Raw genomic sequence first — 17,351 nt, 5'->3', positions numbered from 1 at the left:
AAAAGGGTGGTACCAAGGTCTACACTTTGGATGGTACCATATATGCTACGGCATATACTTTGGAATAATGGCCAAAAGTCTATAAACTTAGAAAGTTTCCTGAGAATAACATGGACACTGTAAAAAAGGAAGCAGCACAAAAGAAGAAAGAAGTACAATTTTTAAAATAAGAAATAATAACGAGTAACTAACTTCCTGTCCCTATGTAAAATTGTGGCCAAGTTTTCCTGGGACAGATGCATTTATAAATACTTCACTGGAATTACCATACAACAATAACTTCTTCCACTTAGCTTATTTTCAGATGTTGATTACCTATATTATGTAAATAATCTTATTTAAATACTGTCTTTGTCATTTATTACGCGTGCCAATTTTATTTCGATACGTATTGGCATTCCAAAGAATGGCAACTTACTATAAATGTCACTCAATTCCTGTGTGTTCCATTGAAATTCGATCAAATTACAAATAGCTTTAATACAAAACTACTACTACTAGTACTTCTACAACTTCATCAATAAACGAATAACTGATATTCTAAGCATATTACCATTAAAAATAAAATGAAAATTATAAACTGCAAACCGGTTATTCGGTAAAAACTGAATTCTCCAAAAAAAGTGTCAATACGAAAGGAATTCAAATCATCCTAACAGTCCTGCAAAGAGGGTATAAAGTGACACAAGCCCCTCGTCCTCAAGTCCTTGGGAATGCTTTGCTCGACGTAAATATGAAAAACAGCACACCGTCTGAAAGAAAATAAGGGTACTTATCTGTGCATGTTGAGAAGGACCGAGCTAGTTATTTTTAATGAGGTGGACACTGAACCTTATTATACGACCTAACAGCCCAATTAGAATCAGATTACATGCAAAAGTGATAGAATGTGCTTTTCCAAGTGCAACCTTTTAAAAATTATAATACATTAATACACAGACACAAATTTTATATGTATATATATATGTGTGTGTACATATCCATATATTTAGCAGTTTCCCAAATCAATGAATGGCCTGAGATAAGAAAACATTTAACTATTGAATCTAGGATGAATCTCCTGCGCAGAAGACAGCAATAATACCGACTTGATGGACTGACACAGAATGCAGACTGTCGAACGCCCTACAAACACTACACCATTCACCTTTACAGTGTCGAGTTTCCACACTAGGTGGTTAACCTTCCAAAACCTCTTCCACTTTAACCTTTTCTATGTCTCCCTCTCCTTCCTTTCATCACTAATAAATTATGCATTCTTTTCACCAACTTATCGTCAATTCTTTACACAGGACCAATCAATCTGAAAATATCCATATCCATCCTCCGACCCTCTGCACTATGCTAACCAATTTTTACCACTTCTCCTATTCATCCCCACATTTCACTTTTCCTTTACTTGCATTCAACATCAGTCTTTCACTTACTCCACTGAATAGAGGAGATTTGATAATCCCTCCATACATTCCCACCTTGGCTTCCACATGCAAATCGGGTTTCTTCCAAATCTTGCTTCAACAATTCTGTGACACACCTCTTCTCTCATCCCACTGTCATCTGTTATACCTGCTCCCAAACAGTTAAATGAATAAGCTTCTTCCATTATCCCACCCACCGTAACATCCACTTCTCCACATTCTGGTTTCCATTTACTATCATTGCCTTACTCTTTCCCCTCTTGCAAACAATTTGAAACTCGTTTACTCGTTTCTGCAATTCTTCTTCGCTGTCCACAACCAGTTCTGTATCATCTGCAAACATCAAGAATTCAACATTCCATCCATGATTCATTTCTTTATTCTACAAGTTTACCCCTAACTCTGTGGACCTTCCTTTGGCATCTTGCAGCAAACCCTCCATAACAATATGGAACAGCAAAGAAAACACAGCCCTGTCTCAGGCCCATTTTAACACTAAACCAGCAACTCTCCTGTTTGCATGTTCTAATACATACTTTGGGTCTAACACTAACTTTTTATGGAAGTTGGCAACTTGTATTCTAAACCATACATTTTCAAAACCATTCACATTGCCTCTCTGTTGATTATATAAACTTCTTCTATTTCCATGTGTGTCATACAAACACACACACACACACACACACACACACACACACACACACACACACACACACACATATATATATATATATATATATATATATATATATATATATATATATATGTGTGTACATATACTGTATATACACACACATACATATGTCTTATTGCCACCAGCACTCTACAGATCACGCTCTCCAGTCCGCGCCTTCTCTGCACAGATCAAAAATCAAACATTTGTGTTAAGAATATTGTGCAGTATTGCATAGAATTTCAAAATCCCCTTCTCATGGGCTTTATTAATCACGAGAAGGCATCTGACAGCATCCACAGGCCAATTTTTTGGAAGGTATTGCGACACTAAGGTATTCTCGTTGAATATGTAAAGCTAATTAAATTTTCAATGAACAAAATAAATGCAAACTTAATGTTTTAGTCTTGTCAAGTAAATTAATAGTAAACATTGGCTCGGTACATGGTAATGTTATGTTACATCACATTTGCTGTTTGACATTCTCATGGATTTTTATCACGAAAAAGAAGGTTTGCACTGGAGTAAGGACAGATACTTGACTGACTTGCAACACGCAGATAGCACTGCTACACTCAGTAAAGCACCACTAGATAAACAAAGCATGTTTAAAAGGATTTATCTTACAACTGGACTCGAGATAAATCGACGAAAATCATATGTATTACGGCCACAGAATGTATAAAAAGGATGAAATAACATTAGATGGAAAAATGGTAGATGACATTGTATCTTTCAATTATTTACGAACAATAACGTCCAATACAGGTTCTTTCGAATTGGATTTCGTGAAAGACTACACATGGCAAATCAAATAAACTAGAAATGCAATAAAAATATCAAAGGAATTCGAATGGAAAAATTTCACAAACATTGCCTAAAATTCTGAATATACGCTTCCTATACAGTTTACTAGAGTCCCGGCCCCCAACACACACACACACACACACACACACACACACACACACACACACACACTCACACAGGAGACCGTTTTACCTGAGCCTTGCGCGACGTCACTTTACCTCCGGTCTCTTCTCACTTGGAGGTGCAACTTGAACCTTATTCTACTTTCAGTTCTTGTTAAGAGGAAAATCTATTGGTAACCTCAACGAGAATCTAGTAATGTGAAGGAGTTGTCGAGTTAAAATGCTTAAATGATAACAACAAACGGCTTCTCACTGCTTCACCGGCATTTCACAAAGATTTTTGGGTGAAGTGACAAGAAATAAAACTCTTAAAAGATATTGCCAAGATTGACGGACTCATCATCACCACCTCCAACGCCGTGTGACGCACTGTCCTCTGCGAAATTCTGACAATCGTGTCTTTTCCATGATTCATCTTCCACAAATCTCCAATCATCTCTAGCCTCCATTCTCAAAGTTCTCATCCGAGTAGGTCTGGGTCTTCCATGACTTCTGGTGTCCACTGGAGCCCAGTTGACACAGTCACATACCATTTTCCCAGGGGTTGTGCGAAGGTTATGTCCAAGCCATCTCCATTTCTCTTTCATCATTATCTCACCTACATACTGAACTTCCGTAATTTCTCTTATGGTATGACGTCATAAGGACTTTTCTGTTCTGCATTTTAGTTCAAGTTCCCGTCTGCGCTGGCTTTGTATCTAAAGGCAACCTCGGTATTTGATTTTTCAAACTTCAGGGTGTGCTAATCATGAACGCCTATCCTTTACGACAGAGTCTTGCATCAACAACAACTACTTGAACTTTACACTGCGCCAGACTCGACAGACAGCTTCTAAATTACACCTAAGAAATGTGCGACTAAGCAAAATGTTCTAGCCTTCGAACATATGACAGTTTTCTCTAATGTGATCTATAAAACACAACTGCTACGCTAAAGACAGGAAAATAAAACAGAAACAATCAAATAGCTAGCAACGAATAACAGTAAACACATGACAGGGGCACCAATGCAAATTATTTTCAATAATACAGTATATTTTGTGCCTCGATAAGGGAAAGACGATACGACTCATTCATTAACTTAATGCGCTTAAAAGGCAATATTCGGTTCCTAACTCTATTTTTCTCCTTCTCAGCCCGTCTGTCTTTTGTGACTGTCATCCACAAACACACACAACGACAAATACAAATGGCAATTTTCTACACAAACTTGACAACAATTTCAAAGTACAGTTCGACAGCAACAGCCGTGCGATATAATAGAATATACGCAACTTTTAAGTAACTCGTTCTCTTTCTTGACGGCACGTCATTTTCGTCTTTGCCCAAGAGCTATCAAAAAAAAAAAAAAAAAAAAAAAAAAAGCCAACTTCTATCTATGGATTCTAATGATTTTCTTCCCACAGTTTCCTCAAAGGATGATGATACCAAATATAAAACGGTGCGTCCGAAACAAAACGAGTCTCCTGACAGATTCCGTAGCTCTTTCAAATTGGAATAATAATAATAATAATAATAATAATAATAATAATAATAATAATATTATTATTATTATTATTATTATTATTATTATTATTATTATTATTATTATTATTATTATTATTATTATTATTATAGAAGAGCAAAGAGATTTTACGATCGTTGCTCTACTCACATTTTTTACACATTTTCATTCCAAGTTGGGAACGAAAAAGGAACTAATAAGCAGGTCTCATATCAACTGTGGGTATCTCCCATCGAATATGATTTGCCGCCCCCACAAAGTTCGTATTCTTAGCCTGAGTTTTCCACCAGTTTTATTGTAATGAAAAATTATCCGTTGTCACATTTCTTCCTTTTTCCGTGCATGGTTCTATAGTTTAAGAACAATATAATCAGAGAGCGGTTGATCTGCAAGATGACTGTGGTCTTTACCAAGACATGAGAATCTACTGAACATGAATTTAACGCCAAACTTGTCTGGCTTGCAGGCGATATACCGTATGAATGGGCACCTACATTCTGTTGGGAATAACAGCTCATCCACGGTTATATTTTTGTATGGTCTGTAGCAAGCAATACAGCTTTTGATAAATCCGTCCCAGACTTCAGAAATCAAAGCAAATTTATCTCTTTGCAATCGAGTGCATCTTGCTGATCTGACATCAAATCCAAGGAGCCTCATAATTTCTTGAAACGAATTCTTGACACTGCTTGACGGAATAATGGAGATCTTCAAATTTTTACCAAAGATGTCCTACTGGCTGTCATTTCGCGAGAATTCCTCGGGCCCATAGTCGCATATACCTCTTCAGATATACTCCAAGAACCATTCTTCAGTTTCATGCGAGCTTCAATTGAAATACACTTTTGTATGCGTTTGATAAAGAAGTCGTGAGTTATGTAAAAGCCCTTAGAATATTTCCTTGAATAATCTAACGCTTGGCAAACGATGTAGGTCCAAGTATTTCTCGTAGAATAATTTGGGTCGCAACACTTCCGGTGTCGATATTTTGTTCAATAATCTACCAATGTGTGTCCGTCCATGCCTGCGAACGTGGAGCAGATCTTCCTACGACTCTCCACATCTACTTCATTTTCTTATTCACCAAAAGTATATCCATTTTGTATTGTGACATCATTATTACCATCTTCTTCTTCATCAGATGCGGCTGAGCTTTCAGCATTTGGAATATATTCTTCTTCCTCGTCGTCAGACATTACAACACCCTCGGAATCGGAGGTTATTGTAGTCAACAATGTTAGAATTTCGTTTCCCGAAAGACAACGCGTGGACATATTCACTGTATTTAACATCAGCAGCAACTAATTATATAATTGATAGTCACAAAATGTGTGTATATTGCCACATCATAATAAACAACGGTACTCCCCATATACAGTAAACTAGCGGTCATAATGACCGTTCGGCCGTTGAAGGCAGAACAATAAATTAATTTCAGCTTTCTTTAAGCTCATCATACATCGCGGTGAATTAGGAAAAGTCAAGGAGAATCATGTTTATTTGGGAAAAATTACGGGAAATACATACATTTGAACGTGAAATTGGGATCAAAATGACCGCTCGATCGTTCTAGTGTTAATCAACCTGAGGAAGACAGTATGGCTGCTAAACAATCATGTAGGTGCTATTCTGTTCTAGGCCCTTCTTTCTCCAATAGAGAATTTGTAATGAATATTAAGGAACAAAAAAATAAGCTTTACTCCTCTTCACCATGAAGATGTGATTACAATGTCTCTCCTACAGCCACCAGCTTATAAGACAACTTCCACTGTAAGACTGCAAAGCTAGTCTCCGCCTATCTATCATTTTTTGTAAATAAATATAGCAGTTATGGCACAGAAGCTAAACAACTCATAGGAACCTAATGAGGCCCATCTTATACTTAGAAACAAACGAAGAAAAATAATCTTAAGATTAAGATTGTGTTGCAGTGGTGTCTCCACCATTAAATGCTTTACAATGAAATTTTCTTGTTAAAATAAAGAATTAGTTTTTCTGGTCAAGATAACACCGCATAACTACCGGGCAATAGTTTGTGCATTACACTAACGTCAAGCAGTGAGCTTCAGCTCTCACTACAGCCAAGTTGAATCAGAGCGTATTACAGCTTAGGGAAAGATATTATGTTACGAATCGGACTTAGTTTTCCAAGTAATACGTTAAAGTGGTTGAATGTTATTGCATACAGTACACCTCTGGGATCGAGAGCAATGATTAATATAATATGATGCACTGGTTTTCTGCTAGAGCGACATGTTACTGTTTATCCAAACGCCTCACTCATAAAAAGCGTCAATGGTGCCAATGATAAATGAATGAATGCAGAGAAAGGTAACAAAATCATTTTCAAGTTAACACAAATGAAAATTTAATTCTGCAAAAACTCCAAGAGTAACTCCAAGTACAACCAAAACTTGAACCATTATTCACTCAATCGAAATAACAACTACAAAAGGAAGCGGTCTTTTGAATTGTTTTCCTCTCCTTCCTTCATCGCGTCTTTTTATGACTCCAAAGTCCCGCCATACTGGTCTGCTTAAGATGCAGGTCTGTCCTGAAACTGGGTTGTTTTGTGGCCAACCTAACACAGACACAAACAAGCTCACAAAAACACATACGAGAGAGAGAGAGAGAGAGAGAGAGAGAGAGAGAGAGAGAGAGAGAGAGAGAGAGAGAATTGAATAAAAGTCAAGAAAACTCGACTGAAGAGGAGAGAGAAAGAGAGAGAGAGAGAGAGAGAGAGAGAGAGAGAGAGAGAGAGAGAGAGAGAGAGAGAGAGAGAGAATTGCATAAAAGTCAAGAACACTCGACTGAAGAGAGAGAGAGAGAGAGAGAGAGAGAGAGAGAGAGAGAGAGAGAGAGAGAGAGAGAGAGAGAGAGAGAGAGAATTGCATAAAAGTCAAGAAAACTCGACTGAAGAGGAGAGAGAGAGAGAGAGAGAGAGAGAGAGAGAGAGAGAGAGAGAGAGAGAGAGAGAGAGAGAGAGAGAGAGAATTGCATAAAAGTCAAGAAAACTCGACTGAAATGTAAAGAATTTGAGAGAGAGAGAGAGAGAGAGAGAGAGAGAGAGAGAGAGAGAGAGAGAGAGAGAGAGAGAATTGCATAAAAGTCAAGAACACTCGACTGAAGAGGAGAGAGAGAGAGAGAGAGAAAGAGAGAGAGAGAGAGAGAGAGAGATAGAGAGAGAGAGAGAGAGAGAGAGAGAGAATTGCATAAAAGTCAAGAAAACTCGACTGAAGAGGAGAGAGAGAGAGAGAGAGAGAGAGAGAGAGAGAGAGAGAGAGAGAGAGAGAGAGAGAGTTGCATAAAAGTCAAGAAAACTCGACTGAAATGTAAAAGAATTTGAGAGAGAGAGAGAGAGAGAGAGAGAGAGAGAGAGAGAGAGAGAGAGAGAGAGAGAGAGAGAGAGAGAGAGCGCATTACATAAAAGTCAAGAAAACTCGACTGAAATGTTTTCCTGAAAAGGCTTAGACCTGAATGAAATTCGAAAGTATTACATCAAAACTACCAGCATCCGATTCTAATAAAATTTGAGGGCCTTATTAATGTAATTAATACAGCATCATGTGAATAATCCTTAAAAAGAAAGCAATGTACTGTCGTGATCTAATTAACAGATGTAGGCCAGTCATTTTTTCATCGGAAGCTGATTAATTTCAAAATTAATTCCACATCATTGATTGGAATTCGTCCCCTCGTCCACCCCATCTGGCTCTCTCGTCGTCAAGTGCAATTAACATATTCGTGACAGAACGATTTACGGAGCATACTGTCTATTCAAGCTTCTGAAAGTTCTTCGTTGGAGAGGTGGGTAGAGCTCTCGGCTAGCACGCTGTTGGCCCAGCATTCGACTCTCCTACCGGCCAATGAAGAATTAGAGGAATTTATTTCTGGCGACAGAAATTCATTTCTCGTCATAATGTGGTTCAGATTCCACAATAAGCTGTAGGTCCCGTTGCTAGGTAACCAGTTGGTTCTTAGCCACGTAAAATAAATCTAATCCTTCGGGCCAGCCCTAGGAGAGCTGCTAATCAGCTCAGTGGTCTGGTTAACTAAGAAATACTTAACTTCTTCAAGCTTCTGAATATTTTATTTCATATTTTGCTGGAATAAACGCTCAGCTCCAACTTTTACAAGAAATTTGAATACTAATGTTGGCGACACACTTTATAAATCTTGTTATGTTACAGCCAAAATAACGTACATAAAAACTTAATTGTTCTCATTCCAAAGAATTTAAAGTCATCCAGTAACCCTGCCCTTCGTTACGAAATATACCCTGTTACAAGGGAAGTTCTTGCAGATACAAGCAAAAACTTCAACCCAGTTCTTGTCTATCATCTTCAATAATTCCATAACACATCCTCCTTCCTCAACTCTGTAACTTAAAACAGAATGTATACTTTGTTCATGCTCTTCTGGGGGTTACAAGTCAACTAATATTGTGTGATTAATGAAAATTACAATGAATTCCTAGTTCTATTTACTACATTCTTTACGCTGGGGCCTCATTAAATGCGGACACAATTACAAAAAAAATTCTAGTATCCCTATATTAATTTTGGTTAGAAATGTAAAATTTCTCTGTCACAATTCGGCACATTAACTACATGAGCGTATGTGTTCAGAGTTACTCTACCTTTTTACTCACACATTTAAATAGATATTTACTGTAAATGCGTCCCTCATGGGGTTAGTTATACATCACGTAACGCCCACAAAATTCACTGTAACTTTATACATGGAAAAGGAGTGGAATGCAAAAAATACACACTGTATACATGGAGAAAATATATTCATTAAATCCAACCCTCGGCAGAAGAGAGAGAGAGAGAGAGAGAGAGAGAGAGAGTTATGACTGATTGATTATGTCTATTAAAACTGGCGTCACAACATCTAGGTTATTGACGTCGTAATAAATGTAAATAGAAAAGTAAAAATAAATAAGTTTAAAAAGAAATTTCACAAACTGACAGATTAAATTTCTATTTCAGCAGCTACCCGCGCTACAAGTGCACAAACATCACATTAAAATCAAGATCCTACAAAGGATCGATATCGGCAAATAGTGGCAGTTTTAGTTTTCTGTAAAAGAAAACTATTGTGTTAAAAAGCTTTGTCTGTCCGTCCGCATTTTTTCTGTCTGTCCTCAGATCTTAAAACCACTGAGGCTAGAGGGCAGCAAATTGGTATGTTGATCATCCACCCTCCAATCATCAATCATACCAAATTACAGCCCTCTAGCCTCAGTAGTTTTTATTTTATTCAAAGTTAAAGTTAGCCATAATCATGCTTCTGGCAACGATATAGAGAGGCCACCACCAGGCCGTGGTTAAAGTTTCATGGGCCACGGCTCATACAGCATTATACCGAGACCACCAAAAGATAGATCTATTTTCGGTGGCCTTGATAATACGCAGTGGCGGCTGTACAGAAAATTCGATTGCGCCGAAGAAACTTCGGCACATTTTTTACTTGTTTTATTGTGAAAACATACGTCTTCTAGAACCTTCCATTAATTTTAGAATGAGTAACAAATACTGATGATTTAAGCACATACAATACGAACTTTCGAAAACACATCTGAAAATGAGACCTAAAACTAAGGTTCAATCATCCCCAAAGGAGATTCAATAAACTTGATTAGCGGATGAAAGCTTTAGAGAGAGAGAACGTGATTCGGGTTGATGTTTATATGCAAGAAAACATTCACACAGATGAGGCATGTTTCCATCAAAAGCGTAATCTGAATGAATACTTTGCCTTTGATAAATACATCATATTATGCGGCATAGTATATGTGATGATTGTGAAATACACTCGCTTTAGCACTCGTAAACTGCAGATTACACATTCAGATTCGAGAAAGGTAAGATTCACATACTGATTGAGTTAACCAATAACTTGGTGCAGATACATGAAAAGGTGGCTGTGGCTCAAGGAAGATGGCAAGATGGAATAACAAACATAAGCAATGGAACGAGAAAATCAAAGGTTTGGCGAAAGGAGAAAAAAAAAAAAAAAAAAAGTTTTTTTTGCAATGACTGTGAAAAGACGATTCATAATAAAAACAAGTAAAAATTGCTGTACATCGGAAAATACGTCTATCTTTCGGTGGTCTCGGCTTAATGCCCGGTGGTGGCCTGGCCTATATTGTTGCCAGACACACGATTATGGCTTATTTTAATCTTAAATCAAACAAAAACTGCTGAGGCTAGAGGGCTGCAATTTGGTATGTTTGATGATTGGAGAGTGGATGATCAACATACCAATCTGCAGCCCTCTAGCCGTAGTAGTTTTTATGATCTGAGGGCGGACAGAAAAAAGTGCGGGCGGACAGAGTCAAAGCCGGCACAATAATTCTCATTTTAGAAAACTAATACAGACAAGATGAACAAGTACTTTACGGAAAATAAGATTTTGATATGCAAGGAACTAAATACGGAGAAAGTTTAATGAATAGGAATATCTCTGAATAGAAATATCTCGAAAAAAAAAAAACGTAAATGGAGAGATGGTACCTGAAGCAAACGCAATCCTGGGTCGATGGAGACAGATTGATTCTTTTCAAAATTTTCTAAATGTGGATAATAAAATATAGGAAGAACTAATTGACACGAGAGTAGAAAGGCGTAGTAAAGGGTTAAAAAAGCTTGTGGAAGTGATTATTGAGGTTATAATGATGATGGTTACAGAGCCGAAAAATATCCAGGCAGCATAAGTTGACAGGATTATAGAGATGATGCACAATATGAAACTGAGTGGCTGACCAGGGTGTGTAAGGTATGTCTGAAAGAGAGAAGAATCTTCACAGGAGGAGACTCCAGAATTATAGGAGCAAAAAATGTATAGTACGATTATAGGAATTATAGGAACAAAAATATATAGTACGATTCTGACTGAGAAAGAAAGATCAGTGAAAACAGGGCTGATACCGGAAGGACAGCGTGGGTTTAGATAAGGAGAGAGTATCAAGTTCTTGGTATCAAAGGGTTATTTAGGAGTTTAAAAATCAAGGGAATAATTCTATGTGGCATACATGGATACAAAAATTCTATGACAGAATCAAGAGACGCAATGTGGAGAGCACTGGGAATGATCAATACAGAAGATATACTGATGAGAGATTCAAGTTGTTTAGATGTGGCTGCAAAGCTGTGGAATAAAAGAATGAGTCATGCAGACAAAGAGAGTAAATTCAGAAACTAAGTGTTTGCAAGATAAGTAAGCAGAAAGCAAATATGAGCAAAATAAGGTTATGAAGGTAAATGTCAATTGGAAAATGGAGCAATGAATGATAACATAGATGGTGGAAGAATGGAAGCTGCTGATTGGTATACTTATTTGGGAGAAAATATAACGGATAAAAGTAGGATGGGAGAAGCCAGTTACAGCATAGGCGAGGCAAGAATAGTTGCAGGATGTATGCAAAAGATTCAGAAGATGCTGGAATTTTCAGTGGAGGTCAAGGTGAGATACAGTAATACCAAGGGACTGCTGGACAAACTCCCCATTACTGATGTGAAGTGTTCATGTGGAATGTTTATGAGAGAAACAAGGTTGAAGCTGTTGAGATGAGCTGTTTGCCTTTTATAGAAAAAATGGTAAAAAGAATAGCGTAGGTAAACGGATGCATCAGTGCTTGAGACAGTTTGGCCATGTGGAAAAAATGGACGACGATAAGTTGGTGAAAAAGCGTATAATTAAGCAATCTTTGAAGGGAAGAGGAAAGGAGGGTCGAGAAGGGATTGGACAGATGGTGTGAATGAATTTCTCCTGCACAGGGGTATCAACCACGAATCAATAGTTTAAAGCATGTGAAAAAGGTTAAGTGCATAAAATAAATTACACACACAGACACATACAAATATGTGTGTGCGTTTAAACAATGTGGTTACATTTATATTTACATGAAGGGAAATCTAGCTGTTCCAATCATGGTGCCAAATTCAGTTACAAATTCAGATTACTGACGATTTAATCCACACTGTACAACAGATATGTGTTGATAAAATCTGTAGCACTGCACCAGAAATACGATATTCGATGTCATAAGCTTACGTATATGATGGAATAGTTTTCCTTAATAATGCTCGCTCCTGACTGGAGCATATCTTTTTCTGTCTTTAAATTGAACACTAACTTTATTAAAAAAGCAATTTCTGCGTCGAAATATAAGAAGTCCGAAATTTATTTCCAATACCACTTTTCGTTAGTTAGAGAGAGAGAGAGAGAGAGAGAGAGAGAGAGAGAGAGAGAGAGAGAGAGAGAGAGAGAGTATTGATATTAAATTATCATTTTTAAAATGTCTCTATTCTTGAAGTGTCCTGAATTTTAGTTTCCGTTCACCCCTATGTTCCCTATATTTTCACGACAAGACTCACTTTAAACTGCAAATGAAAACGAACAGGGTGAATTCAGTAAAAATAAAGATAAAATTTACACATTATCTTCATACCTGCTGTCCGTTTAGAGTGCTATAACATTGTTCGAGACTGTAATCGAGTTCTGAGAATTGGCAAATGTTCCGATAATACATTTTGAAATCCTTAAATTCAATCTACAGGTAACGAGGCTACAATGCAGTTATTCGCTAGATTAATTTGTTAACAACTGAATTTTATTGCAGTCAACTACAGCCGTTTAAAGGTAAAATATTGCCATTAACACTCATGGAATCATCCGATGTTCAATGATTAGCGTCAGTCGATCAACGAATAAACAACCCTTAACATAACAATAAATATATATGATTGATTATATATGATTGTTTATAAACATAATTGCATTGCAATATATATATATAGGTATATGTATATATACATACTTTATACATACACATATTATATATACATACTGTACATACGTACATATGTCCATATATATATATATATATATATATATATATATATATATATATATATACACACATAAATACATACATACATACACATGTATATAAAATGTATGTAGAGGGTCATGACTAGTATGTATGGGGATGTATATTACCTGGACACTACTGCCATGGGAAGTGCCAATGGCTTGGGATTCAAATGTATAGTAGGCCTAATCCAAGGAAAGAGAGCGAATGGAAGGCTGTGGATCATTTGAAGGGGAAAACGCCCTAAGTCCGACTTGGTTTGAAGATTATGAAAGGGTGGTTACGCTAGATAATTTAACTGCCAAGCTTGAGGAAACAGATATGAAGTTGTTGGTAGTTATGGAGTTCCCAGAGTAATGGGGAATGGAAAGACTTGTGTAAATACTTTTGGAAATATGCTTGATGGCTGAAAATTCATGATTTTCAAGGAAGGGTTTTCAGAAGTTTACTTGAGAAAGAAAAAAGGGTACGGAAAAGCACTTATTACATAACGAGAGGGTAAAGAGTAACACTTGACGTTAAGGTGACACGAAGAGAGACTGGAGGTATACCTTATCATTGCTTGGTTGAAAGATACGTGTTATCCTTAGAGCAAACTGATGTTGCAAGCAAAGTGGTCCATCAGTTTACAATAACTCTATTTTTTCGAAAAATTTAACTACATAAAGCATCCACGACCGAAGTAGTGTTGGTGGCTGAATTGCTCTTTTCCTAATGCAGGCTTTTTTTTTCTCAGTTCCTCCTTTATGTATGGCTTGAAAGTCAAGCACTCGATAGACTTGCAAAACACGAACGGACATCTGCTTGTTCCTGAAGTAATAGTATGACAATCTAGTAGCATAAATTAAATCGAATATCATAGATACAAATTTAAAATATAAATGTGTCTTTGTCCGAGTGCGTATAGAAAAAATTAAATACAGAAATACATTAAAAATAAAATAAATGTCTGGAGCAATGTTGCAACAATCCGTCTCCCCATGAAAAATCATGTTGTTTCGATGAAATTCAAAAGGAAGCCCTTTCTTTCATTTTCCGAATCTATTTTCTCCCTCAAGACGATAAACCTTGTAATTTTTCTAAAGATCAGGTTTATCATTCACGTTATCCTTCCTATTACCACAGCAGGTGTGTTTTGGGTATTGAGATAAGGACATTTGTCTATGCAGAGAGTATGACCTAACGCACCAGCTTTCAAAATTTCACAGTTAGGAAGGATTACAGTATAAGAAGAAAGACCTTTAATATCTTTGGTTTCAAATCATCATAACCGATTACGAATGCAATTAATGACCTAGACATCTTCAGTTTTAGCTAATGCATTTACAGATATCTCACTCAAGACAAAAATATCACAAACAGAAAACTGACAATTCTTAAGATAAGTTACCTAGTCTTCTGGAGTTCGTTGCAGTGCCTTCCGTGTTGGTGGTCATTAGAGTAAGTTGAAAGCTAAAAGCCGTTATTTTATGCTTAATAAAAGTTACTGAAAAAACTGAAGTTATATTAAATGACAACGTTTGTTTACCGCTAGACCTGGGTAAAACTGTTTACAGTGGGGGCCCCTGCCAATTTTGTTTGCCATTTTGGTGTTTTTGGAACAAAGCAATCTGGTCGAAAGCACCTTCAACTTAGGAAAGATTTCGAAAATTGCTTGTAAGTTTGCGACAACCTGTAAGAGATTCTGCTGGAAATCTTTGTGTTTGGATGCCCTTTCGTCCCAATACCGCTCCGTCAAACCAGAGGTCCAACATACACACATTCCCAAAGTATTTTGCTGTGGTTATCCTTCGTTAACCGGTAATGGGAAGAATGCAATTACATGGAAATGTCCTTTTCCGCGTGACGCGCCATTTCTCACGTTCTTTAATTCTTTAAAATAAAACTTTGGCAGAAAACGTGCTCAAAACATTGAACCGTTTTTTTTTCAAGATATTATTCCTCTTCTGTTTATCCTTTTTTTAGCTTGAAATATTTTCTTTCATATATGTTTTACACAATTTAGCGATGACCTTTTTTCTGTGGAAGATATTTGCATTTTGCAAGCTTGTGAGAGAGAGAGAGAGAGAGAGAGAGAGAGAGAGAGAGAGAGAGAGAGAGAGAGAGCGCGCAAACATGAATCTATAGTGAGATTAAGGAATCAAGGGTTAAAGTAGTTACAATCTGTGAGGCAAACTCGCTTTCCGTAAAAAAAAAAAAAAAAATACTTTCAAATATTTTCTTGCCTCGTATGAGAGAGAGAGAGAGAGAGAGAGAGAGAGAGAGAGAGAGAGAGAGAGAGAGAGAGAGAGAGAGAGAGAGAGAGCGGAGAATCTAAAAATACATGACAGCTGAACAACGAATCACCTTCGGAAAATACTATGCAAGTAAAAACTTTATATATGATTATGTTTTTTTTTTTGTCATAATAAATACTCCATTCGTTTCTCATTCTAAACACTAAGGAAACCAGTGCCGTTATCATTATCACACAGTCATAACAAAAATTTGTATCTCTGCAACAAAGCAAGTGATGCTATTGCAACTTGACAATTAAGGAGGAAACCACTGAGCACTAAGCTTCCACGATTCATTCGCGTAAGTTAGTCACTGACAATATTCTGTTCTAGGTGATTTATCTATTGCATGTTATAATAATAAACTATGTATGTAACTATTTCATTTTCTGTTTCAGATTCGGCACAAATAAATTTTGGAAGTATGAAAGGCTACCTTGGTGTAAACAACATGGCAGCTGTTTTAATCAAATACATTACGAAAACTTAAATAAGGCCACCACAAAAAATGAACAGCTATGAGATACACTTCAAAGAATAATGTGTTAGAAAAACATGAACGTGTGAGGGTAAGTATGTGGTACAAGAAGACAGCAAAAATTATTTAATCATTCAACCCTGAATCTTGAGCTGTTTCGAACAAAATATGACCAAAATGCAGAGCTTTTGTGAGCTAAACACACGAGTTTGAAAATGGCATAGAAGACATGAAATGAAGAAGTGAGTCAAGATTTTTCGAGAATAAATAGTTCATACGTGATGTGAAAACGAAGTAGTGAAAACATAACAGCGACGGGTAAAGATCTAATAATGGAAAATGAAAATTGAAAATGTTTCAGAAACAAACTATGGTGTAAAGAGCCGCGTGTTGAAAACAACGAACAGTGAAAAGATGGAATAAAAGCATTAAGAATAGAGAAAAAATACTTAGGGAAAAGAAAACACTCTGAAAGAAAGAACCCCTCGCCATAACGTCATGGGAAACAACTACACTCGCGAAGACTCGATAGAATCGCAAGGGCGGCAGTCAAGGAGCAGCAGTATCCTGCGTAGATACAGGTCCTTCAGGCACAAGGACTCCACCAGCCTGTCGAGGTGTTCCACGACGGAGGATCAGGACGACAGCGAGAGAGAGGCCACATCTGCCGACAACAGGGAAGATGGCGAGGCCAGGGAACCGCCCAACCTCACGGCCTTGGAGGAGGCCGAGAGGCAGAAGCCTCCCAAAATGCTGACGGAGGAGCAGAAGGAGACCATCAAGAGGACCTGGAAGATCATCGAAACTAACGTCGCAAGAGTCGGCGTTGTTACGTTCATTGGGTGAGTAGGCCATCTCTCTCTCTCTCTCTCTCTCTCTCTCTCTCTCTCTCTCTCTCTCTCTCTCTCTCTCTCTCACACCTCCTTGATTGGCTTTCTGCAAGATTGATATCCACTCATTTGTTTGTCGTCTGGATTTCAAAACTGTTCCCTAAAATCTAAAAAGGTTTTCGAACTTGTCTTCAGGCAAGCTATATCATATAATTCTGCAATAGATCACTTCTGACTTGGAAGTAAAAAAATACAATCGCTGAATAATGGGGTTAACAAGTGCTAAATGAAAAAGTACCTACTTTTAAAACCTACCGAGGGACATTTTTAATACTTTCCATAAAGTCACAACTGTCACTTAA

At 37.2% G+C, this 17,351-nt stretch overlaps 1 protein-coding gene across 1 annotated transcript in view; it reads left to right on the top strand.

Moving 5' to 3' along the window:
• LOC136833899 (uncharacterized) overlaps nt 1-17,039 on the top strand; it is a 93,006-nt gene extending 75,967 nt beyond the window's left edge. Inside the window, exon 2 of the mRNA XM_067096190.1 lies at nt 16,080-17,039. Coding sequence (XP_066952291.1) covers nt 16,658-17,005 — 348 coding nt within the window. The 5' untranslated portion in view covers nt 16,080-16,657 and the 3' untranslated portion in view covers nt 17,006-17,039. The remainder of the gene's footprint in view (nt 1-16,079) is intronic.
• Nucleotides 17,040-17,351: the final 312 nt, after the last annotated feature.

Source organism: Macrobrachium rosenbergii, chromosome 52, assembly GCF_040412425.1.
Source record: "Macrobrachium rosenbergii isolate ZJJX-2024 chromosome 52, ASM4041242v1, whole genome shotgun sequence".
Taxonomy (NCBI): Eukaryota; Metazoa; Arthropoda; class Malacostraca; order Decapoda; family Palaemonidae; genus Macrobrachium; species Macrobrachium rosenbergii.
This window is presented reverse-complemented; position numbering and strand designations above follow the sequence as displayed.